Genomic DNA, 26,293 nt, shown 5'->3' on the forward strand with positions numbered 1-26,293 from the left:
TTGATTAATTTTGAATCAAATAATTGGCAGGTTTGGAGAGGTTTTTCCAAAGCATAAACTTGTTCAATGGTTTTAACATGGAGAGCAACTTTGAAAATGTTTTGTAAAAAAATAGTTTTATAAATTTCTTTAATTGGTAGTTTGGGTATATTCCATCCAGCATCAAATTTATCATTTTGTATTTCAACATCTTCATTAATTACTAATCCTTGATTAGGTATTGAGGGCAAAGTTGTTGGCCTAGAACTGATTGATGAGTTACTTCTAAATAATCGACTCATTGTTTTGTTTAATTAACCAGTTTTACAGATATCTTAATACATACCCTATTCGTGTCAATTTTACCACATACCTAGTATACATACATACCCTATCTTGGAACCCCAAAGTCTGATTCTGCCTAAACCGAAGGACTTACACTAGACTGGGAAGAAATGGGTTAAACTACGTGGATAGAACAGACTGATCTTGTGGGTGATTAAGATGAACTGAAAACAGGATTAATCAAAGAAACAACAAAAACGATTGAGTAGAAGCAGCACAACAGTCAGAAACAGGATACAATCTTACTTGGCTCTGATACCAAGAAGGAAGCAGCAGCATATAGAGAATGAAGGAGATGGATTACGAAATCAAAATGATACAAATTTGAACATGACTGGAATGCACAAACATTAAAACAAAATTAACAAAATATTAATATTAAAAACTTTTAACTTACAATTACAAGTAGCAACAACTGCAAGGATCTTAAATAGATTACAGCACAAGGGTGTTGGTTTTCACTCAGAGCTCTTAGAATTTTCAGAATTTTCTAAGTCTGCCGAATGAGATCAACTTCATTACATTATATACAAAATAAAAGAAAGAACATAATAATTTGACTGATGAAAGCAGCTGGCAGCGCATGGGGTAAAAGTAGATGCTGTCGGTTGCTTTCGGTTGATTGATTGAACAGTTGAGCAGCTTTAAACAAAAGTTGACTGGGTGAATAGTGATGGTGAACAGTAAAAGTGAACAGTAACTTTTACTATTCATCACTTTTGGTGAAACATGTGAATAAAGGAATCAATATAAATACAAATTGGCAGCTTTTCTCAAAAGAGTATTGATTGAAGCTAATTTGTATCTATATGGAATCCAATGTTGATTATACAAATGGATTTCAATTTATATTCACAACATTGTTTCCATGGCTGAATGGGGCAACCCTAACCAGCTTCGTGATTTACCTGGCTATTCTATTCAATATAATTACCATGACTACGTTGATGCTTGGTTCAAGATTTTCTTGTACCAAAATGAAACTTTCAGTCATTCTTGGTTCATCTCATTTGATCAAAAATTCAAATCTGAAATCCCTACTTGGTTTCTGAGATGGTGGACTCACTATGGCGCCATTTCAGATAACCTCCCCAGTGATCTCAGTAACATAATTCATTATTTTGCCTCTGTTTACCCATTCACTGCTCACCAACAACAATTTCCATTATTGCTCATTTTTATATCCAAATACAAAATTCCATGGATATTCAAATGGCACTATGAGATTGATGATAACATCATCATTCGCCAACACACAGTTAAATGGTAGGTTAAGTTCAATGTGCCCAGGATTCTTGAAATTGTTCAAGAAGAATTCCCACCTGATCAATATGCTCCAACTCCTGCTCTTGCTAAAGCCCAGCAGAACCCAACTGCTGCAATTACTCAAGGAAGCCAGCCCAGTCTTCCTCCAGTCAACCTTGGAAGCCCCTCATCCAGTGGTTCCAAGCCCAAATCATCCAAACCAAAGTCCAAAGCTGTTGCTGCCCAGCCAGCCCAATCAAAGCCCAAATCAAAGTCCAAAGCAAAGGCAAAGCCCATTGCACCTCCTGCTCAACCCACAGACAAGTCCAGGAGTAAATCCAAGTCATCTAAAGAAGACATGATCCAGTTAGCCCATCGACTTTTGGATCAAGCTAAAACCCAATCCACCGATTCAGACAGTTCAGACGAAGGTTCAACACGAGCTCACTCCTCTAAAGAATCAACTAATCAATATTCAGGACCCGAATTTCAAGATGCTCAAGATCCATTTGTATAATCAACATTGGATTCCATATAGATACAAATTAGCTTCGATCAATACTCTTTTGAGAAAAGCTGCCAATTTGTATTTATATTGATTCCTTTATTCACATGTTTCACCGAAAGTGATGAATAGTAAAAGCTACTGTTCACTTTTACTGTTCACCATCACTATTCACCCAGTCAACTTTTGTTTAAAGCTGCTCAACTGTTCAATCAATCAACCGAAAGCAACCGATAGCATCTACTTTTACCCCATGCACTGCTACCAGCTGCTTTCATCAGTCAAATTATTATGTTCTTTCTTTTATTTTGTATATAATGTAATGAAGTTGATCTCATTCGGCAAACTTAAAAAATTCTGAAAATTCTAAGAGCTCTGAGTGAAAACCAACACCCTTGTGCTGTAATCTATTTAAGATCCTTGCAGTTGCTGCTACTTGTAATTGTAAGTTAAAAGTTTTTAATATTAATATTTTGTTAATTTTGTTTTAATGTTTGTGCATTCCAGTCATGTTCAAATTTGTATCATTTTGATTTCGTAATCCATCTCCTTCAGTTTGAATGAAGGAGATGAATTATATTTTGCTGTAAACCAGCAAAATACTTATATATTATATATAAGTATATTATATATTATGTAATAGGTATCACTTTTTGCTCTCTTTTGACCACATTTGGTCATTTTATATTGAAAAGTTTTGAATCCCTATAGGCATGCCCACAAAAAAAGCACTTTTTTATTTTTTTTTCCAAAAAAAAAAAAAAAAAGTAAAGCCCATGAAGCCCGCGCCTCGCACCTCGAAAAAAAGCCCTCGCCTCAGCGCCTAAGCTGCGCCTCGCCTCGACCTGTTCGAGGAGCAAGGCTGCGCCTCATTGCGCCTCGAGCTTAGGCGCGCGCCTAAGCGCGCTTTTTAAAACACTGGATGAGAAGAAGAAGAAGAAGAAGAAGAAACAGAAAGAGAGAAGCTGTTGTATTGTTTATTTTATTCAAAAGAATAGGGTTTCCCCTTACACCTATTTATAACACCTAACACTCCCCCTCAAGTTGGTGCAAAGATATCTCTCATACCCAACTTGCAACAAATGAGGTGAAAGACCTTACTACTCAGACCCTTCGTAAAAACATCTGCCAATTGATCTTCAAACTTAACAAAAGGCATACATATTACACCCTTATTCAACTTTTCCTTAATGAAATGTCTATCAATCTCAATATGCTTAGTCTGGTCGTGTTGAACAGGATTGTGCGCAATACTAATGGCAGCCTTTTTGTCGCAATACAAAGTCATGGGATCTCGGTAATCAAACCCTATATCACTCAACAAAGAGTGAAGCCACAGCAGTTCACATGTTCCATGTGTCATAGCTCTGTATTTAGCTTCAGCACTAGATCTGGATACTACCGCCTACTTCTTACTCTGCCATGTGACTAGATTTCCCCCTACAAAAGCACAATAACCGAAGGTAGAGCGTCTATCATCTATAGAGCCTATCCAATCTGCATCTGTGAATGCTTCCAACCTCAAGTGACCATGATTGGAGAACAAAATTCCTTTTCCAGGGACAGCCTCTAAAATTATGCTACATCACTAGTTGGTACACTAGTGTGTACACTAATTAGTGCATAAAGCATTATTACACGAGGATCATGCATAAACTGACTCACTATCCCAATTGCATAGGCAATATCTGGCCGAGTATGAGATAGATATATCAGTCTTCCCACAAGTCTTTGGTATCTTTCCTTCTCCACAAGCTCACCAACCCCACTACAAAGATGATGATTAATCTCAATTGGAGAATCAGCTAGTCTGCAACCCAACATGCCCGTTGCCTCAAGAAGATCTAGAATGTACTTACTCTAAGAAATAAAGATGCCTTTATCTGATCTGGGAACTTTAATCCTAAGAAAGTACCTCAATGGACCAAGGTCTTTAATCTCAAACTCCTTAGCTAACCGCATCTTGAGATGAGTCACCTCCTCCTCATCATTACCTGTCACAACTATGTCATCCACATATACAATAAGCACTGTTACCTTATGTACATTGCGTTTGACAAACAATGTGTGATCTGCATTGTTTTGCTTATACCCAAATCCCAGCATTGCCTTTAGGAATCAACCAAACCAGGCTTGAGGAAATTGTTTCAAACCATACAAAGCCTTCTCCAATCTACAAACCTTTCCAACTATAGTTTAAGATGAGAATCCTGGAGGTACATCCATATATACCTCATCCTCCAAATCTCCATGAAAAAAGGCATTCTTCACATCTAGTTGCTGTAAAGGCCATCCCAAATTAGCATCACACGAAAGAATAGTTCGAATGGAATTCATCTTCGCTACAGAAGCAAAAGTTTCTTGATAGTTTATCCCATATGTCTGAGTAAATCCTTTACTAATCTTGTTTTGTACCGTTCAATCGTCTCATTTGCATTGTGCTTAATGGTGAACACCCACTTACATCCAACTGGTTTTTTTTCCATTAGGAAGAGACACCAATTCCCAAGTGTTGTTCTTACTCAAAGCTTGCATCTCTTTTACCATAACTACCTTCCACTTGGGATCATTATAGCTTCTTTCCAACCCTATAGAATACATACAAAAGAAAGAGACGAAACAAAGGCACAATATCTAGAAGACAGCGAACCATATGACACAAATTTAGAAATGGGGTGTTGAGTACAGGCTCTAACCCCTTTTCTAAGAGCAACAAGAAGACTCAAATCATCAACAACAGGGCTATCAACATCTGGTGAAGAAATAGGCTGAGCATTATTACCTGTAGAGTTAGTGGAAACTAGGCATGGAACTGGCATGAGAGATGATGATTGACCGGGTGCCACAAGAGAAGTCTGCTCTTTCTGACACTGTGAATAAGTCTTAAGATCAGGTCTATCTAAACAACCACCGATATTAATCTCCTTCTCAACAGAACTCTTAGGCTCCCCCTCACCACAAATAACAGCCTGCTAATTAGGAAGGAAAAAAGACAACTCATGTTGATATGATTCATCCGCAATCTCATCCGTAACACTCTCCCTGGGGAGATAGCGGAGGACACAAGAAAAAGGACTCAGATTCACGGAAGGTAACATCCATACTAACATATAGCTTACAAGTGTGAGGGTTATAGCATTTTTAGCCCTTCTGAGTAGCAGAATAACCAAGAAAGACACACCAGACAGCCTTGGGATCAAGCTTTCCACGAGTACGAGGTAGGAGATGAACAAAACAGACACTGCCAAAAACTCGAGGGGGAAGGGAAGAAGTGAGATAAGGCACAGGAAGAAGCTCAAGAGGAATTTGGAAGTGGAGGTCACTAGAGGGCATACGGTTAATAAGGTAAGCCGCGGTAAGAACAGCATCCCCCAAAAAGGCTTAGGAACGTTCATAGTAAACAAGAAAGAACGAGCAACCTCATAGAGGTGGTCATTCTTGCATTCAGCAACTCCATTCCATTCAGGAGTGTCAACACAACTAGCCTGACAAAGAATGCCATGCTCCTCGAGGTATGGCCTGAAAGCCCCATCAACATATTCAGTCCCATTATCACTCCTAAGAATTTTGATATTAGCATTGAAGAGATTGGATACCATTTTATGAAAACTTTGGAAGCATAAGAAAACCTCATTTTTAGTACGAAGTAAATAAATCCAAGTCACACGGGAATAATAATCAATAAATGTGACAAACCACCTATAACCAGAGGTAGACACTACAGGGAAAGGACCCCACACATCAGTATGAATAAGCATAAAAGGAAAAGTACTTCTTTTATTAATGGAAGGATAACAAGTACGTATATGCTTAGAAAGCTCACAAACATCACAAACAAAGTTATTCCTAGGACAATCTCAAACTAAGGAAGGAATTTTTTTTTCTAAAATACTAAAAGAAGGATAGCCCAAACAACGATGCCACTGATGAAGCAGACGTAGAGAGGAGCCGGAAGTGGATTAAAGAGCCTAAAAGGACAAAGTTGATGGAGAAGGAACGGCATCCAAAAAGTACAAACCACCTGGTGCTCTACCACTGCCAATCATTGTCCCCGTAGCCAATTCCTGAAAGACACAATGAGTCGGAAAAAAGGTTACAGAGTAGTTGAGAGCAATGGTAATGCTACTAACAGAAAGTAAGTTAGTGAAAAAATTAGGAACATAAAGAACAAATGAAAGAGAAAGCAAAAAGGTGCAATGAACTGAACCCTTGCCGGAGATAGAGGATAAAGTGCCATTAGCCACTCTAACCTTATCTCGCCCAGAACTAAGAGAATAAGAACGCAAAAAACTAGAAGTAACCGTCATGTGATCTGTAGCACTGGAATCAATGATCCAAAGAGACGACGAAGAGGTATTAAGTGCACTAGCAACAATACCTGTGTGAGCAAAGTTGGAAAAGGTAGAAAAGGAAGGAGCTAAGGTAGATGAAGAATCATGGCGAGCCATCAAGCGTCTGAGAGTGTGAAGCTCATCCTGGAAAAGAGAAGCAGTGTCACCCAAGGCACTAGCAGTAGTCTCCGATACATGTGCTTGGGGACGAACACCACGACCACGACCACGGCCTCAAGTAGGCCGACCATGTAACTTCCAACAGTGCTCTTTATCATATCTATCTTTCCCACAATAATCACACTTCAACCAATCCCAATCAACCAAGGGACCCGTAGTAGCACGTGACTTTGGGGCTGCAACCATTGCTGACTGATCCTGAGTAGAGACATGTACCATAGCATTACAACGACTCTCCTCCTACAGAACCAATGCATAAGCCTCATGTAGTGCGGGAAACGGAGAGCGACCCAACACCTGAACCCATATCTAATCATACTCCAAAGTCAGGCCAGCAAGAAAGTCATACACCCGCTCCATTTCCACAGCCTGCTGAAACATAGCGGCATCTGTGGAGCAAACTGGCTGGAAACTCTGGTAGTAATCTAGCTCTTGCCATAAACCACTCAACTCCGCATAGTAGATTGCAAGAGAACGATCCTTCTGATCCAAGCCCCTAATCTTCTTTCTCAATTCATAGGCCTATACATCATTACCCTATTGAGAATACATTTGAGAGGCACCTATCTAGATTTTGTGAGTAGTATCCATCAAGAGAAAAGTCCAACTAATAGGAGGCTCCATAGAATTGATTAGCCAGGTCATAACTAAAGCATTCTCAGAAATCCATTGCGCAGATAAAGCATTATCCGCAGTAGGTTGCTAGGTACTACCAGTAATATAGCTAGTCGAACGCCAGGCAGCAATAGCAAGACTACAGGAGTGGGACTAAATCAAGTAATTAAGACCATCAAGCTTGACCGGACTAATCTGGAGAGAAGGACTATCACCAAGAGTCAAACCACGACTCAGTCCACTCTCCTCCTTCCCCTTAAAGTCCTGAACCAAGCTGTCAACCATGAGATGAGAAAAAGAGGGTGCAGAAACATAAGCCAGATATCAAACAAGTCCAGACACCACCCAACCAGCACAGCAAATCATCTTCTAAAGCTAAAACAGTCCAAGATAAGCCCAAAACAGAGCAACCAGATCAACTACAAGCCAGAAAACTGAAACAGAGCATCTGAACAGCAATAAAAAGCCAAGGTAGGGCCAAATTACGTTAAACCAGGGATAACAAACCCCTCTAGGGCTCCAGTCGGCTCCCCAGGATAGGAAGAGGAGGGACAAAACCAGCAAACAAAGGTTCAAACAGTGACTTTCAAAAAATCACCAAGTTTTGACGAAAAATCAAAAAATTGAAAAACTCAATCAATAATGACCAAACAATCAAAAGGAGGTTATAGGGTGATTACCCATTAAATTTCGAGCAAACTATGATTTTTTTTTTTTTTTTTTTTTTTGTGTGTGTGTGTGTGTGTGTAAAACAGACGTACCAGGATACAAGAACAAGAAAGAGACTAAGAGGAACAATCTTCAAGGAGGAAGATATTGCTTTGATACCATGTTGAATGTATAGATGAGAAGAAGAAAAAGAAGAAGAAGAAGAAGGAAAAGAAACAGAAAGAGAGAGAGAGAAGTTGCTATATTGTTTATTTTATTCAAAAGAATAGGATTTCCCCCTTACACCTATTTATAATAATAAGCATAAGACATAAAGACCAAACTACCCTAACACTTAACAAGTTTCTAGGATGAAATAGGAGTTGCTAGGGTAGGACATGAATGCAAGAGCATTAGAACTATGACAATGAAAAATCTTTAAAATTTTCATAACAACAAAAAGGAAGAGCAGGAACAAGAACACACACTTTTGTGAAGGGAAGAAAGTGGGGCAAAATTTTGACATAAAATATGATATTTATTGGATCAAATTTTTAACATGACAAGTTAAAAAGTACTGGACAATTACACCACCACTACAATCATATAAACTAAATAGATTTGCCTTATGAAAAGGCATAAATCAAAATCGGCATAGCCCTTAGATGTCATCAAATCTTCCAATACCTAGTTTAAACCGGGAACATAACAATTCAATAACTCCAATTTCAACAACAGAATTCCCACCATATGCTCTATACAGGACCATATTTTTGGTTAAACCAATAAACCATAAAATAGCATGCCTACCATCATTGTACGAAATTATGGATGAACTATTTAAGTGAGGAATGCTCACCCCCAGATCTTAATGTAAGTTTTCAGTAACTAAAACTACATGCCTCTCTCCTCGAACTATTCTTATGCCACTTGATCACACATCCTTGACCAACTATCAATGTGTCCTTTTCCTTTTCTTTTCTTTTTTCCCAAATTTAAATGAGTAGAAAATCTTTCCTCTATCAAATAAACTATCATATAATTTACTTAACCAAAGAAGATAAGTAGGTTCTTCCACTTCTTGTACAACTTATTCAACAATCCCATTACAAAGTAACTTCCATGAGAAACATCTAGAGCGAAGCTAAAATTATTTTGGGATACTCTTTTTCAATGCTAATTGTTTAAGCTAAAATAGTGCTGCTAATAAGATTTATCTGTTCCTTCGTTGAATGGCTAGTCTTTGTTAACAGATCTATTTGCTCAAGTTAGCTCTACTGAGCCACAAACATCTAAACAAATAATGCCACTGTTTGGGAAGTGGGTTTGGGTGGGTTTGGGGCTAAAATAGCCAAAAATAAAATAAAATAGGCTTTTTATCCCCAATAAGACAAAACATCACATCCAACCCATAACCATTCAGTGTTTTTTAAGGCGAAAAGCAAACCGAGGCGACAAGGTCTCCTAATGCCTAAGCGCGAGGCGATGAGGCGAGGCGAGGGCTTCATCGAATCGAGGCGACCAGAAAAGATATTTTTTTTAAATAAATGGTATAGATAAAAATTAATTCTATCCAACAAGCAATTCAATGTTTCAGCATAAAGAAATTAAAGAACATATTTTAACAACATTAAAGAACATAAAGAAATTAAAATAGTTGAAATTAATTGAATTAAAACAATTAATTGAATAACCAGGAAATTAATTGAATTAAATTAATTGAATTAAAATAAACAAATTAATTGAATTAATTGAATAAACAAATTAATTGAATTAAAATAATTAATTGAATAACCAGAAAATTAAAATAACCAGAAAATTAATTTTATTGAATTAAATTAATTGAATTAAAATAAACAAATTAATTGAATTAATTGAATTAAACAAATTAATTGAATTAAAATAATTAATTGAATAACCAGGAAATTAATTGAATTAATTGAAATTTTAACACATAAGAAAAAAAATAATTGAATTAATTGAAAAAAATTTAATTTTAAAATAATTGAATTAATTTTAAAAATTAATTTTTACGAATTAATTTTTGCGAATTAAAAATTAATTTTAAAAATTAATTGAATTAATTTTAACAGGTTTGACAGTGTTCAAAGAAGAACACTGAAGTCGAAGGGAAGCAGGTGAAGTCGAAGGGAAGTCGAAGGAAAGAACAGGTGAAGTCGACAGTGAACAAAGGAGAAAGGAAGAAGAAGAAGAAACGAAGAAGTAGGAACTCACCTCGGAACGACGTCCGAAGAAGGAACGAAGTCGACAAACGAAGACCCAGATGCTTCGACTTCGGAAAAAGAAGACCCAGACGTCGACGAACGAAGTCGATCTAGGGTTTGGACTTCTTATTTAATAACTAACTTTGTCGATGAAGGGCCCAGATGATTCAAACGAAGTCGATGAAGGGCCCAGATGATTCGAACTTAAATCAGGCCAAAATCTGATGAAGCGTCGCTTCTCTTCGCCTCGCGCTTCATCGCCGAAGCCTCGCTTCAGGCGCTTCTCCATCACCTCACCATTTCACCTCGCCTCAGGGTGTGTGAAGCGCTGAAGCCTCGCCTCGCCTCGCTTAGCGCTTGGGCGAGCGCTTAGGCTCGCCTCTGATAACACTGTAACCATTACCTTCTTTCTTTCACAAAAAAGCCAAAAAACTCTTCCCAAACCAAGATTTTTAGTCCCAAGCTAAAATAGTCAAAAAAACCAAAAAGTCAACCCACTTCCCAAACCAAACCAATGTATTTTGTTTCAAACTCCCAAAAAAATTACATCACTGTTGTGTTTGCCAAATACTACCATCTCTGGCCAATTAAAACTCAACTCCATGTAAACTAGCAAAAATCTACATTTCGGACACTCAATTGAAAATTGCCAAGTATCTTAAAAATCTTCTACAAATTTGTACATAAAACCTTGTTCCACAACACCAGCAAGTTCCAAGTCATCTATTCTTCAAGATAAGAATTCAAATATATTTCCACACTTCTCTTCATGTTCAAAGTACACCATCCTCCGCCAATTCAATGTCCCTTTCCATTAGTACACATAAACATTAATCCTCTAGTAGGAGCCATCATTGATCTTTTAGCATGCCTCCAGATTACATAGGTAAACCATTCTATCAAAAACTATTACTCAGTAAACCATTCTATCAAAAACTCAATGCAATGATAAATAACATGCAACAATGCAAATTTTATATTGAAATTTGTGCCGCGACAATGAGACTAAAGATTTGAGGGAATCAGCTATAACATTTTCACAAAAAGGATGAACCATCAATTGAGTATCATAGACATCAACTTCACAGAAGAAGAGTCTTCATTTTCCTCTAAATGAATCTACTTTATCCGTAGTTTCAAGTTATGCAAACACTTTGAAACACTTTGAAAGGCTCAACCAATTTACTACAAGCAACTCAGAGTAGACAAATATTGTGTTACGACAATACAAATCAGGACAGACCCATATTATGTTGGGCATCAGAATGCAAAACAATGTACAATACTAGAAGGTACTAGTCAACTTAAAGTCTAGAACTAAATACAAAGGGGAAAAAATTGAGTGTTCTGTTGTGACGTCTTACCACCACGTAGACCACCATAGACAAATATCAGGTCACCAATAGCAGCGGCAGCATGCCTACAACGTCTCGTCAGTTCAACTGCAGCATCTCCACCAGCAGCATCAGCACTGTATCTGCCTGTCCTGGGAGTGGTAACAACAGACTTTGTATCACACCAGACTCCTGCCGCAGTATCCAGAACTACACACACAAACATGACAAATCTGAGAAAAAGACTTAAGTGTAGATTTCGTACACCAACAATTTCAACACATTTGCTGGATTACAGGGAAAAAGAAAATAAAGGAAATACCCGCAACACTTGATGAGTCCTCCACCATGCGTCCACCACCAAGTGCACCACCAGACACATGGAGCCTTGCATTTACAAAAACCTACAGGAGCATAGCACATCTCAATGACTGGTTTCTAGATACCAAACAGGAGGGGGGGGGGGGGGGGGGGGGGGGGGGAATGTCAACTAACAGTGGGGTCTTTTTCTTTTCTTTTTCTTTTTCTTTTTTTTTTTTTTGTTGGGAGTTTAAAAGAAAAACTCACCGCTGCATGTTGATATCTAGGAGATGGTGAGACACCAGGAGCAATTGCCCATTCCCACCGACCATCTCTATGTTTTGCAAGTCCATATGCACTGGCCAGTGGCTGAAAAAATCATTAAGAGAGGATGTAACAAGTCAAACATGTATGACAATGGAAGAGGTGTATCTTGACCTTGATAGGGAGAAGGAATCATATAGACAAAATTGTACAATAATATTCACAGCAAATACAGCAGTATTCAAGACAAACATGCTAGCATGAACCTCTACACACACACACACAACTAACTATATATGCATGGATTAGACATCATCCTAATAAAAATTTAAGTAATCTTATAAGAAAGAGAACAAAACTTAATGCCCAAAAAAAAAAAGAAGAGATTCTTCTTTTTGATGTTTAAACCATGTATTAGACTAAATTTAACAACAACCAAACCAAGCTCTCCATTTGCATACTCCTCATATGCTTATACACAACAAGTGTAAAAAAAAGCACTCGAGGCATGTCTTAGACTCTGATACGCAAGTCTTTGGGGAGTGTTACCCAAAAATCAAAACTTTTATGCGTTTTTCCTAAGCCTTGCTTGAGGCAACCTCAATAACACCTTTTAAACTTTTGATGAAATTCATGAAAGTAAAGAGTGCCACCCATAATGGAAGCTCTTAAACGTTCAATGACTAGACACCATCAAAGTAGATATGGAACACTGCCAAATTAACCACTTGTAGACAAACTAAAATGAAAAATAGTAAACCGTCCCAAGTTCTGCTCCTTAAAAACAAACCAGAAGACAGGAAAAGGCAGATTGTTCAACAAGTACAACTCCTGGCTCCCCAAGGAAGGAAACCAACAACCAACTTTAGGGGAGAAAACATATAAAACACAAAGAAAATCATCAATTGTCCTGAGAAAAGTAGACTACTTACAGATAAGCTAGCTCAAGTACATGGCTTATAATATATCAACCAATTGAAACTATTGTTCATGCAAAAAAATATATCTTACCACACTGTTAGCATCCCTCCCTCCACAAAGCAGAAGAAGGCCATCAGAACGTGCACTTGCTGTTGCATACCTACTCAAAGCAAGAGGAACAAATGATTGATCAACTAAAATTTTTTTAAATATATGGCTACTGGTCTGGGCAAGAGAAATTTACATGCACGGAGGTGGACCTTCTCCTTCTGGTTCCAATTTCCGCCATTCATATGGCTTGGCAGCTGTGTCCAGGGCCCATACATCAGCCAAAGGACGCTTTCCTAGAATCATACATCAAATTATTGCTTAACACCAGAAAATGGAAAACATACTCGAGCACACTAAATAAAGCAGATATCAAGTGACTCACCATCATTCCCACCAATTGCCATCAGATATCTTTGCCCCACCAAAGCCATAACATGCCCATAACGTGGCCCTGGTCCAGGACCTTGGACCACAACCCTAAAGGGATATTGATGTTGCTTTAATAGATGTATGACAAAAATACATAATTGTACATCCTTACATTTATGTGAAAGTGCTTCTATAAATAAATGGGCAAGGACAATTTTGCGGAATCTAACCTATGCCATCGTGGTCGTTGTTGTGTGAGATCAAGAACATGGAGGTCCTCAGCAGACAAACCAGCTGGACCAATTCCACCCTGTGTTGGATTGAAAGATAACAGGGCGCAGTTACTATTTACTAACTAAATGAAAGAAGAAAAAGTAGCCAAAGCACTAAAAAGGATAAACTGTTGAATTATTGATATGTCCTCCAACCTGAATAACTACCATAGTACCCACAGCAGTTGCCACATGTGCTGCCCTTGGAGTGGGAGGTTCTCCAAAGGGTGTAATCCTGCAAAAGAAAGCTCATTAAAGCATAATAGAACTACATAACAAGCACACAAAAAAAACGCATAACCTCAAAAGTATTGCTGCTAGCTGATAAGTGGTTACGGGTCTGGGCTTACCTAGACCATTTATTTGTCAACACATCATAGCAGTGCACATCAGCAGTGGCCCCCGCTAACCCTACAATCCAACACAACCTTGAGGATCACAAAGGTTTAAAGTGTAAAACATTTCCATTCTAAAAATGACATAAAATTAACAGTATCATTCTTCATTTTACAAAGATTCATCCATGTTGGGTAGCAAATATCAGATATAACCCCCTCCCCCCCCCTCCCCAAAAAAAAAAAAAAAAAAAAACACAAAACACAAAACAAAAACACACACACACACATCTATGTGTGCATCTCTTATTCGGTGGGCATACCTGTGCTGCATTCATACCAAATCAATTACATATCTAAGGTTGAGAATTGTATAGTTGAGCTTTTCAACAAAGTTAGGGTTGTTTACATCACAAACGAAGCATAAAAAAAAAAAATAAAAAAAAAAACACACACACACACACATCTATGTGTGCATCTCTTATTCGGTGGGCATACCTGTGCTGCATTCATACCAAATCAATTACATATCTAAGGTTGAGAATTGGATAGTTGAGCTTTTCAACAAAGTTGGGGTTGTTTACATCACAAACGAAGCATAAAGAACAATGACATAAAATACTTGAACAAAGCAAAAACCAAAGTAACTTCACTTACTAGGGTTCAACTGAACCCACATTTAAATGCCATTTGAATCAGATGGACTTCAAAATACATAAAAGGGAAAAAACAAAACCAACACATGCAACAAGAATTCAGCATTATTACGGTTACTATGGCATTGGCACCTCAACATCAAGATTTACAAAGATTCCAGTTACATTCATTAAGAGCATACCCATGTTATAAAAATATAAAATTGCACTCAAATAACTTGAACCGAAACATATCTATCTAGGGTTTCTACAGAGGCAAGAATGAACACCCAAAAAACCAGAAACACAAGACATCAACTTAAACTGAAACGTATCTACGGTTCTTCTACATAGGCAAAAATGAAAACCCAAAAATCATAAAATACAATAAATTGGAAAATTGGCAAAAAAAGGGTTAAACCAATAACCAAACACATACTTATTCCAGCACTTCCAGCCGAAGATGGAGTCCCTGGAGCTGCAGAATTGCCCTCAAGAGCAGTGGCTCCTCCAAAAAGAATCAGCCTCGGTCCAATGTAACCCGTCGTCCCTTCCTCCCCAACTGCAGCCACAGCCGTTAAGGTGTGCCCGCACCTCGGCCCCGGCCCATCTTCCTTCTTCTCTAAGATTGCGTTCACCACAGAGTACGTCGGAGCAGTCCTCGGCCCGGCCACGGGGCTCTGCTGCCCCTGAGCCAGCGGCGGAGGTGGCTGAGGCGGCGGTGGCTCCGCCGGAGATCCAGAAGTCACGGCCGCCGGAGCCTGCTCGACCTGTTCAGACGTCGGGCCGTTGTTGTTGGGGCCTGTTGAATCGTGATCGGTCTCTGACGCCATTGACGAATCAACATCCATATCTCGAACCCTTGGTTTTTTACCTTAGTGTCTAGATCGGAGCTCCAATTCTCACCGATTCGCATTTATGATCAACATATTGAAATCCAATTATTGCCGGGAAGGCAATACCTAGAATTGGAAACCCTAGCTTGGATCGTTCGATTCAATTCAAATTTTGAAAAAATACGGGAAAAATTTTATACGAGTGAGAGAAAGTTTAGGTTTTGAATTTGCTTTTTTTCTCTTTTTTCCTTTCTCTGAACCCTCGAGGCGGTCGAGAAAGAGAAACGGGACGGAGGAGAAAATCTAAAAAGCCAGGAGAGAGAGACCACCCAAACCAAAGTGTACCCAATCCCTTGCTTTCTCTCTCTAAACTGATTTTCTGTTTTTCTCTCTAAATATTTTTTAATTATTTTACTACATTTTATTTATATAAAATTAAATAAATAAAATATAATTAGCAATCATTTTTTTTAAATGTTTACGTTATTGTTAAAATATTAATATTGGACAAAAATATAATGTTAAAACATATAAAGAATTATTAAGTTCTTATAAGTATTAATTTAACTTACTAGTTTGCTAATATTCTATCTGTAAACAAAAATTAGAGTAAAAAATCTTATTAATCACATTTTATTATTATTTAAAACAAAAAAAAAATGTTCATAGATTATTTTTGTTATTTAAAAAAAATTAATGTGTTAAAGGGCCTTAATCAAACCTAGATTAGATTTGGTATATATCTGATCTTTGTCACGTACCTAAAACAAAAAGATCCTTGTCTGACTGAAAAAAGCTTCACTAATTCTCAATTTTTTTCTTTCTTGGCTTCATCTCAATTAAAAAGATTGGTGGAGTGAAGACACGTATTAAAAAAAATCGGTGAAATTGATAAAGTAAATGTAATTAATTACTACTCGATTCTCAAACCAAGTTTTGAAATAATTGGCTAAATTACAGATTTGATAAAAACAAAATTCAATCCCTCCTAATCTTGAATCAATCTAAATATATACACAATTTGAACAGATTAATAATATCCGGATTATAATTTTTAAAATACCAATCCAATCAATCCATTCTATTCTATTCAAACAAGCATAACCTAACTCTCAACCATATCTGAAAAACACTGGGATTATCCTGCAAAAAACAACTTCAAAAAAGAGCCCTATTAAACTTCCCCTTGATTTTTAACTTTCTCTATTTGTAATACAAATATAAACAAAACTAAAACTTTTCTTTCACACTCATCTCATAAGAAAGCTACAAATGAATGCTAGTTCAACATAGTTCCATCAAATAAAACAATCCCTATTTACAACAATTTTTTTCTGTTTCAGGCACACTGTATTCTCCAATAATCCCTTTCTGAGGTTGGACAGCGAGCATTCTTCACAACTTTCAAGACACCAACAAACACATGCCATGACAGAAAGGCACAGCAGCTCAGAAACCGAAATTAAAAGTAAATATACCACCAATTAAATAAATGATGACAATAATAACAGATTACAACAGCGCTAATCAAATCCTGTGTTTTTTCTTATTTCCCCGACAAACCTATCTCCTCAACTCTACACCATGAGGACACCACCAGAAAAGACAGAAACCAAAGCAACGAAATGCATCTCAATTGCAAGAAGGGTCCGGAATGTACAAGGTGAAAAGGCAGCACTTTCGTGGAGAAAGATCATCCGTGAGAGTCTTGAAGCTACAGATTGACAGTCTGTGAAACAGTTTTTGTCAGATTTACGTCATTTCCATTGTACTTGGATTTATCTCTCAAAGGCTTCTGTGCAGTAGGTGTTCTTTTTAGAGCAGTTCTACCAGGTGGCTTTGTAGTTTGAGCCCCAAGCCCTTGCCCTGGTCAAATAACCAAGAAATAATCAAAAGGGGGTAGAAAAAATCCTATATAGATAAGAAACGAAGAGAAATTCACAAATAGGAAAGGCTTTAAACTCGAGCTTTTACCAACCCCTAGTCATTTTTTTAAGAATAATATTATATGTACCAACTAATGTACTAACTAATATACTAACAGATGATATGGTATAATTTAAGAAGTTTTAGGTATTTGTAATTTATATAATAGGTGAAATCAGTAATAATGGCATAACTAGTTGGTACACTAGTGTTTTTGACTTATTTCCCAAACCCAAGTTGTTTCTGAAATTGTGTTTTCGAAACACAACTTTAAATTGAAGTCGCGTTCGATACACAATTTAAAAAATAAAATAAAATTGAACAGAGTCTAAATGTTTCATACTTCCATAGTTGGCTTACAGACAATGGTGTAAGAGGTGAAACCTCTCAGAAACAAGGCACAGCTATTTGTTGGCTAATCTACTCAATGGATATGCATCAACATCTAGCATGCACAACTGAGGATCTACTGGGTGTACTAGGACTATGACAACCAGAAAATGATTCCTACGCTAAGCCAGCCAAAGAAGAGCACAACACAATAATCTCTAGCAATCCTTTTGAGTAAAGGACAGCTTCAGTGAGCATAACCATGCAAGAGGGAGAGAGAGAGAAATTCACCGCTATTAGGGAGAGAGAATCGCTTCTTTGCCTGCCTATCTGAAAGAGTAGATCTCTCTTTAGGATTGCTGTGGGATCTTGACGCAATACCAGGTCTTGAGCCAGCTTCTTCAACCAAATCTTCAAGAGGTGGCTTAGATTTTTGCTTCATAAACAGTGTAGTAGTTGCCTCTTGTGTACTTGTGAACTTGTTGGGTGACGAACTAAAGCCGTCCAAATGAGACAGACCCATTTTGCGATTTGACAGGTTTGGCTGAAGGTTTGAAGAAATGGGTTTCTTGCCAGCAGATTTTAACAGGGTTTTAGTTCCATTCTTTTCTTCAGCTGATTCATTCTCATGAATCATCACTCCATCTTTAATATTACTGTCAAGAAAGCGGTTTTCCCATGGACGAACAGCCATCCATCTCTCCAACCAGTTCCAGCCCCAGTAGTTTTTATCTGGTTCAAACCCAGAGGGAGCTGCCTGCTGCCTCGATCCCGCTTGCCACTACAGAATATATATAGAGAGATCCTATCTTTGAGCCAGCTGTAGATATAGTAAATAAAAAACCCTACAAAGCATGTCTAATCAGCACTACCCCACAAATTTAGTATCAATGCTAGAATTTTTATAGGCACAACATTCATTCTTCAAGATGTGAAGGTAGATAATAACACCGGAAACCATATCAGCCAGAACACCTCCCAAAAGTCTTCTTTTACCAAAACTTTTAATTGCTACAAAGACGGTCATAATTTTCCTAGGCATCATTTCAAAGTTTTGAATTATATATGGATGAATTGTTACACACTTCACATTTTTAACTGAAATTTTCCAAATTTCTCAATACCACCTTTTTTCAACCTATAGATACATAATGTAATCAAAAGAAATTTTAGGGCACAACATATCCAGCAATACTAAAACTTTAAAAATACACCCCAAAAAAACACACACACACACACAAAAAATAAATAAAAAATAATAATAATTAATATAACGTTCAATGTTGAAACACTAGCCATGGGGTCCCACAGTTTCTTCGTCAAGTCAAAAGGTTTAACAAGAAGAATACCCAAAGATCCCACAAGTCATGAATGAAAGCAAGTCACATAATAAATAAATGAACTCTAATGACTCATCATAACTTACAACTTGAGATCAATGGTAAGAATCAAATGCCAAAATGCACCCCTTTTAAAGGCCATGACAGCACTTAATCACTCAGCCACCAGGACTTCAGCCTGCACCCTTTTTAAATGACACGACAGCGCTTAATCACTCAGCTACCAGGACTTCAGCCTGACCACAATCTAATAAACTAAACTTGTCTACAACATTTTCTCAGGACATCCAAGAATCATTTCAGCACCAATCCAAAATCATTATCAAGAACATGAATCAATTATAAAGAAGGCCAGGACAAGAGATTTTCAAGAATGTTTTATGGTGTTGGGATAATTATGCAACATCAGACACATCATGGCAAATGTAGAGTTTAATATGAGTGAAAGTTTCAGAAACAGCATATACAAAATAATATGATATCTTAAAAACCTAGTAACATATTTCAGAGAAAAGTCAGACAAAAATTCAAGGCTGTTGAAAAGCAGATGAGCTAACATCTATATGTTTCCCTTTGTCCTAATCCTGATCTGGACCCCTCTTCACGATATAAATGTCCAAATCTTCTCTAGTTAGAATCATAATTTTCTACTTGATGTCCTTGGAAGAAGCTGTTGCATTCTTACCTGGTGAGCCAAAGCATACGCCATAGCCCTCTCACGCTTGGCTGCTGCTTCCTGCCTCTTTAACAACTTGGTTTGAATTTCTTCAACAGATCCTACACCATCACACCACCCTTCCTGCGCCAAAAACAGAAGCAACATGTAACACTCAACAAGTGGAAGAAGAAAGTGATACATTTACATATATATATATATATATATATTTGGCAACAAAGAAAATTTGTCATTTCAAGTACAGCACCGTTTCCACAAGTAAATTATTCATATTAAACACATTCCAAAGTTCCCTGCTGCAAATGGGATTTTTAAACAAGCACAGGTTCACAAAGGTGTCTTTAGACAATTTAAACGCATATATTTTCTGATCCTGACTCTTCTGTTTCAGCTACCTCCAGTTTATCCCTATTCCACACATCAATGACATCAGATTCCAAACATCAATGACATCAGACTCGGTTCATTGTACGTAAATTTTTAAAAATCACGGTATGAGCCTTATGCAACCACCAATTATTGTCATATTATTAAAAAGAGAAAAAAATATTTCATTGAGAGAAACCCGAGGATGCTTACCTCAATTTCTCGAACACGAGCCTCATGTTCAAGTTGTTGCTGAAGTTTTTGTTGGACTGTTTGACTTTCCAATGCCAAACGAACACGCCGAGCTCGAACACGAGCCTGAACCCTTACTAGAGCTTGCATACAACGAAGAGTTATTGCTGCTTGCTTCCTCACAGCGTGGCCCCTAACAAGGGCTTGAAGTCTTACCAAACCTTTCAAAGCTCGTAAGGCTCGCCTAGCCTGCCATTTATCACCAAAATATTTCAAGTGATCTCCAAATTATAAAAATGAAGTCCCAAGTAGGATTTTTAAAACATAAATGTTGTATATAGTTATAGTTATCGAGATGCATTACATGCAGAAACTCATTATATCGAACTTGCATTGTAGAGATAAAACATTTCAAGGAAAAATATAGATCACTCAAGTTTCAGTGCAAAATTGGCATTTAAGGATTGAGGAAGATTTGTGATTGCAGCCAATACGTACAGGGTTCAATGAGTCAAATATTCAAGTTACCTAGTAAAGATCCGACTTCATGGAGTTTTGAGCAGTCTCTTTAGGCTGAATCTCATGAGTAGTAGCGAAGGAACTCGTAGCAAATTTGTCAGGCTTAAAGAATTTTTGATCCTCAGATAAGTACTCTGAGTTTGTCCAATTTTCGTAAATGATTCAAGCATCTAAATATATTATGTAGTCTAAAGTTATTTTTTAGTCAAGGGCCCGAATATCAATCTATTGGAAGGCAATGCGTTTCCAACAACATTAGACAAACATGGTAAAATTTCATTAGCCTGTTGATGGATATCTCCAAATAAATTTCTTTCCTTGTTTGCTTCTCTTTTTCTCAAATTAATCTCTCCTTGGGTAGTCCATAAAACCAAAATGTCCCATTTGGTCAGCAAGACATCATTGGACAAAATATCCAAAGAAAACAATAAGCATGTGGAAACCATGAAGGTAAAGAGCTAAGCATCACATGCTTAAGCTAATAAATAGAAAATAATTCCTCCTTGAAAACAACTATTATACTCAACAAGAGAAAATAGAAAAAGGTATGGTTTAAAGAGATGTTGAGCTCTGGAACACCTTTCTTCTGAAAATGCCTGAAATTTAGTGTGTAATTGGGTGAGCTAAAAAACTGAAAGAAAAAAATTTAGTACCAAAAATCCTCGAAAAGCTGTTTGGATTCGGGTGGCAGCCCATTCTTCTCTCAAATTCTGTTGAATTTTAGCTGCATCCTCCACTTGAAGCGAGATAGAAGGGGACCCAGCAGCATCAGGCATTGAACGGATGTCTGCATCTACAAAGGGTGGAGCAGCATTGTGACTGAAATCGTCTTGAAGTATGTCGGCATCAATCTCGACTGAATGCTTTCTCCGGTGCCGGAACTTTCCAGTTCTCTGCAATGTCTAGAAAATATGAGTTTCCAACTGTTTCACATTTGACAATCTCTGGAACTAAATAGGCATTTTTAACAAGTTTTTTGTAGTCAAAATAGCTACCCACATTTTCATCCCTTTCTGAAGACTCTGACTTCTCTGATTTCTTAAAACCAACCAATGCTTTAATCCATTTTCCTGAGACACCCATGATGATGTCGCTTTAGCTCTAACAACTTTGGACCTATCACAAAAAAGTCTTCAAAAACTCAGTACATGACCTGTGCTTCCCATACATAACCCCACTTAGCAGCCAGAGAGAAAAACTTGCAAAGACAATCAGAGCAAGGACAAATAATTAAGCTTCATGATAGTTAGCACCCTAAGCTTCTTGTGAAACAAACTGATTAAAGCCTAGAGAAGAAGAAAGAAAAGAAAAACTGTAGTAGCATTTAACTTAGAAGAAGGATATGAAATCTGAGCTTGTAAGACATGGACACTTGGGGTGTTAGCCTGACTGGGGTATAAAACCAGCACGAATGATTCAAGCACAACTTCATAACAATGTTTAAGCCACAAAGACCATTTATTATGAGCAGTTTAGAACTGGCCACATATCTTCCCATGAATGGCTAGTTTTTACACAAAAATCAAAATAAATAGATGATCCTGGACATGCTGGGTAGAAGTCTCCCTAAGTATCAAAACCCCCCTTGTTCTTTGCCCTCTCCTACCCCCCTCAACTAATTAATTACAGAAGAAATACAAAGGGAAGGGTTCCTTGATCAGGCTTGATTATTCCTCTCCCTTTTCACCTTTGAAAACCATTTTTCACCAATTTAATAGAGATGTTTGATGAATTGGCACTGTTGCACTTAGATGGGATTTCTCTTGGTGTTTAAGGGCTGATTCGAATATCATTTGCTTTCCTTCAGGGAGGTTGTTTGGTGTGCATATCTCTAGATCTATGCGAATTTTTTCCATCTTGATTGATGACTTGGGTTCGATAGATCTTCCTACCTTTTATTACCTACTCTAACAATCAAGAGGCTCCCTCCATGTCTAGCATAAACAATTTCTTGGTGTCTTCAGAGTGGGAAAAGTATTTATGCTTAAGTGATTCAATGCGTTTTACCTAGGCCAATGTTGGACCACTTCCTCATAATACCATGGTTCCCATCAACCGCGTAATCGTCCTCATCTTGAAATGTTAGATCGTGGGGGTATCAAGTGAAGGAGATCTCTCAAATTCAAAAACATGTGGCTTCAAGTTGAAGTGTTCGTGAGAAGGTAGGCGGATGGTGGAAAGGTTATGAGATGGAGGGCAAGCTAAAATTGATGCTTTTGAAGCAAGGCATGAAGAGGTGGAATAAAGGAGGGTTTAGAAATTTGGAAGTGTAGATGGCGCAGGTGTTGGAAGAGCTTCGAGATTTGGATTAGCTAGAAGGAAGGAGGGTGTCAGAGGTCGAGTAGCATCAATAGGACAATAAGGAGTTTCTAAAGATTGCAAAGTTGGAGACTAGAACACCCGCTTCTTTCACAAGATAGCAAATGCTCATAGACAATGCATCTTTATTGAGAATATACGAATTGGAGACAGGCTTTTGTCGTTAGAGGATGATATTTCGAATGGTATAGTCAGCTTCTATTAGGAGTTGTATTCTAAGTTGAGGAGATGGTGGCCTAGACCTGACAAAATGGTTTTCAGTCAATTATCTTTCAAGGAGGGTAGTTAACTAGAACGCTTTCTCTCAAAGGAAGAGGTTCTTGCAGCCTTGAAACCCTTAATGGCGAATAAGGCACCAAGCCAATGTGGGAAACAATAGTATCCTTCTTGAAAATGGTGATAAAATTCTTGAAGCCAAGTTGTATAATTGACAAAAGACAACAAATATGTGCACCATCCAATGCCAAAATGGCAAGAGAAAAAGAAACTTCAATACCTTAAATTTCTTGGTAAAGCCAATTTGGAACAATATTGAGAGAGAACCCTTTTTAAAATTAAGATTTGAAGTATGTGTATCCTGGGAAATAGGACAGATTTTTTGTTTAAATTATTATTAATATTTTTGACCACCAACTACATCAAACTGGTAACCATTAAAAGGCAAAAGACACAACAACAGCCAGATTTAAAGTCCTCGTTGCACTCAACGCTCACAAAAAGGCAGAAGAAGAAACATTTGGGCAGGTGTGTCAAAGAACTCCGCCATGGACCATACAAGTCCAAATGTTGGAAGCACGGCCATCAACATATATGACACAAAATCAAGATACATTCATTTATAGCGAGGAAAAATTATGTTCAAAACCCGCATGCAACTCAAACTTTGATTCAACAAATAAAAAATCTTAATATAATAAGGTCCATGAAGTACAAATCTTGAAACTTTAAACAACTTCCCCAAATATGTATGGAAAATGTTTGAGACCCCTAAGAAGTCTCCCCCAAATTGACCCACAATAACATAAGTTAGGTATCAATTTTTGATCTGTCACAAAATCAGACCCAACTCCCTTACACATCATTGTAGTTAATTATGAGACTTAAATTGAAGTAATCCTAGTTTGATGATGATAAATTTATTAATTCAAACAGCTTATAAAACTAGTAACCCTGGTTCTAAGCAAAGCCAAGTTAAATGCTTACTAAATCCCAAAAACCCATACTTGATTGAAGCACCAAGATAAGTAAATTCAGTAAAGAAAAGTCCCAATTGAGTGCATAAACAACGCAGATCGATACAGATCATGAAATAGAAACCGACAATACACAGAAATAGTTACATAATCACAGTGACGAACAGACACACACACACACGTACATATATATATAGTTGAAAGAGTATATATTATAGTGGTGAATTGACCTGGAATTTGAGAGGCATTGATGAAAGAGAAGAAAAGTGAGAGAGCGCCCTTTTGTTTGTATGGTGGATCTCTATCAATCAGTCAACAAATAGTCAATTTGAGAGCTTTGAAGATCGAATTCGAATTGATTTTGATATCAAATTCTCTCTCTCTCTCTCTCTCTCTCTCTCTCTCTCACACACACACACACACATCAAATAAAGGGATTGGATTGGTTACCCACTGAAATGATAAAAGCCAGAGCAGACGACAGAGGTTGGTGGTGGACTGGACTAACGTACGCCGGGGGTGGGTTGAGAGTAGAGACGTACGTCGTCGTTTGGTGTGGACGTGTCGCTCTCACGAATGAAACCAAGAGTCAATCACGGGATTTTTTATGATTGTTATCGTAATCGGATCGTACCCCACCGGTTCGATCCCCAGTGCGGTCTTAGCGTCCAGTTATCGGTTGGGTTAGGTGGCAGTGACCACCAGGCGCATTTTAGCATTCACCTCTCTCAGAGAATAAACTGCTCCGGACTCATCGTATTCTACTGCATGCGACCACCGGGCCCAATTTTTGGTTTAAATAATGTGACCCTCAATCATATTTTAGATTAATTACACTAAAATCCATTCGTGGCTGGTTTTGACACCACAAAAAATAACTAGTTTATTTAGAGTTATTGATTTATTTGAATCATCTTTTTATTTTTTTCATATCTTTTTTTGTAATAAGTAAAAAAATCATATCTATTATTAGTGAATATCATTTAAAGGATAATTATGAATAAATAAGTCAAAAAGTAATATTCATTAGAGTATCTCCAATAATGAACTATTTTTTTCATCAAATTTGATAAAAAAAAAAAAAGTTCTTTCTTCAATTTGATACGAGTTGCTCCAATGATGAACACTGTTACTTGCATAAAATACCTGAAGACGTCCGGTGGGATAACCGGCCGGACGACCGACCAATTGACCAATTACGCCACTAAATTTTTTTTTCCCCCCTCCATTTATGTTTCAATTTTGTTTCCCTTTAAGAGCTTCCCTGAGCTTGTGCTCTTGCAATTTCCTCAAAAATGATAGATTTCTCTTGTTTTATTCTGTTGAATGGTTAGACCCATCTCTTTTTCTGGTCTTTTTATCCATGATCAAAGCAGCACAGTGACAAATTGGTTTCTATAGTAAAAGATGTATTGAAAGACCCATCTCTTCTTCTGCTCTTCTCAATTCTCTTTGATCTTTGACCAGATCAAATAGAAACCCTGGATTTGACTACCTTGAAAATCTAGTAGCTGAGGATTCAAGCCAGATTAAGACAGCAAAATTGAAACCCAGAAATGTAATAAGAAAAAAAAAGTAAAAAAAGAAAAAGAAGAGGATAAAATCTATCCACAGATTTTATGGTTCAGTCAGTGAGCTAGTGGACTAGTTCAACATTTTGGAAAAGTGACAAAAAAAAAAAATAGGATTAGGGAAAAGGTTAAAAAAGAAAAAAAGAGAGAGAGAGACTCAAATTACAAAGAAATTCAAGACCCAAGATTCAAAAGATTCATGGAATTACAAAACTCCAAACCCATTAAAATTTGAAAGTCAAAACATTACCATCGAATTGGGAAAAACCCAATACAGAGATGAAATCAAAGCCTCAAACCTTGGAACCCAAAGATCTCAAAAAGATTGGCAAAGAAAATACTGCAGCAAATTGATTCAGCGAAATGTAGCAAGAAAAGAGTTTAGAAAAACAAGAAACCGACTTGAATCCCTTGTTCAAAAAGAGCTCCAAGCTTTCTCTTTATTCTATCTCTAACTTTTCTGCAACCCAA

At 37.4% G+C, this 26,293-nt stretch overlaps 2 protein-coding genes across 6 annotated transcripts in view; both read right to left on the reverse strand.

Annotated features, from left to right (window-relative positions):
• Positions 1-16,197, reverse strand: part of LOC114289455 (serine/threonine-protein phosphatase BSL3) — a 28,410-nt gene extending 12,213 nt beyond the window's left edge. For both annotated transcript variants that reach the window (XM_028233190.2, XM_028233189.2), the window contains exons 1-10: positions 14,994-16,197; positions 13,935-13,995; positions 13,741-13,819; positions 13,543-13,622; positions 13,326-13,420; positions 13,137-13,236; positions 12,983-13,052; positions 11,975-12,076; positions 11,730-11,811; positions 11,438-11,617 (exon numbers count right to left, since the gene is read on the reverse strand). In XM_028233190.2, coding sequence (XP_028088991.2) covers positions 11,438-11,617; positions 11,730-11,811; positions 11,975-12,076; positions 12,983-13,052; positions 13,137-13,236; positions 13,326-13,420; positions 13,543-13,622; positions 13,741-13,819; positions 13,935-13,995; positions 14,994-15,405 — 1,261 coding nt within the window. In that variant the 5' untranslated portion in view covers positions 15,406-16,197. The remainder of the gene's footprint in view (positions 1-11,437; positions 11,618-11,729; positions 11,812-11,974; positions 12,077-12,982; positions 13,053-13,136; positions 13,237-13,325; positions 13,421-13,542; positions 13,623-13,740; positions 13,820-13,934; positions 13,996-14,993) is intronic.
• A 414-nt stretch (positions 16,198-16,611) lies between these two features.
• On the reverse strand, positions 16,612-25,048 carry IQD5 (IQ-domain 5). Of its 4 annotated transcripts, none has more exons than XM_028233192.2 (7): positions 24,482-25,048; positions 21,739-21,855; positions 21,393-21,632; positions 20,242-20,469; positions 19,672-19,785; positions 17,938-18,427; positions 16,612-17,256 (listed from the first exon to the last, which is right to left on the reverse strand). In XM_028233192.2, exons 2-7 carry the CDS (start codon positions 21,820-21,822, stop codon positions 17,105-17,107), a joined length of 1,308 nt encoding a protein of 435 aa, XP_028088993.2. In that variant the 5' UTR covers positions 21,823-21,855; positions 24,482-25,048; the 3' UTR covers positions 16,612-17,104. The 4 variants fall into 4 exon arrangements, with proteins under 4 accessions (XP_028088993.2, XP_028088992.2, XP_082755427.1 ...); XM_028233191.2 differs by having other exon boundaries at positions 21,393-21,641; positions 24,482-25,014; XM_082899301.1 differs by having other exon boundaries at positions 24,262-24,483.
• Between the last annotated feature and the right edge of the window lie 1,245 nt (positions 25,049-26,293).

This window comes from Camellia sinensis, chromosome 12 (assembly GCF_055761805.1).
Source record: "Camellia sinensis isolate YWXY chromosome 12, ASM5576180v1, whole genome shotgun sequence".
Lineage (NCBI taxonomy): Eukaryota > Viridiplantae > Streptophyta > Magnoliopsida > Ericales > Theaceae > Camellia > Camellia sinensis.

Bases quoted from the DNA above. Each gene is read 5' to 3' on its own strand.
- IQD5 (XM_028233191.2), bottom strand. From the start codon at position 21,822: ATGGGTGTCTCAGGAAAATGGATTAAAGCATTGGTTGGTTTTAAGAAA. The intron at 19,786-20,241 runs GTAAGCATCCTC...TTTTTGGCGCAG, and splicing joins CTCGTGTTCGAGAAATTGAG to GAAGGGTGGTGTGATGGTGT. The intron at 17,257-17,937 runs GTGAATTTCTCT...TTATTTGACCAG, and splicing joins ATTCTCTCTCCCTAATAGCG to GGCAAGGGCTTGGGGCTCAA.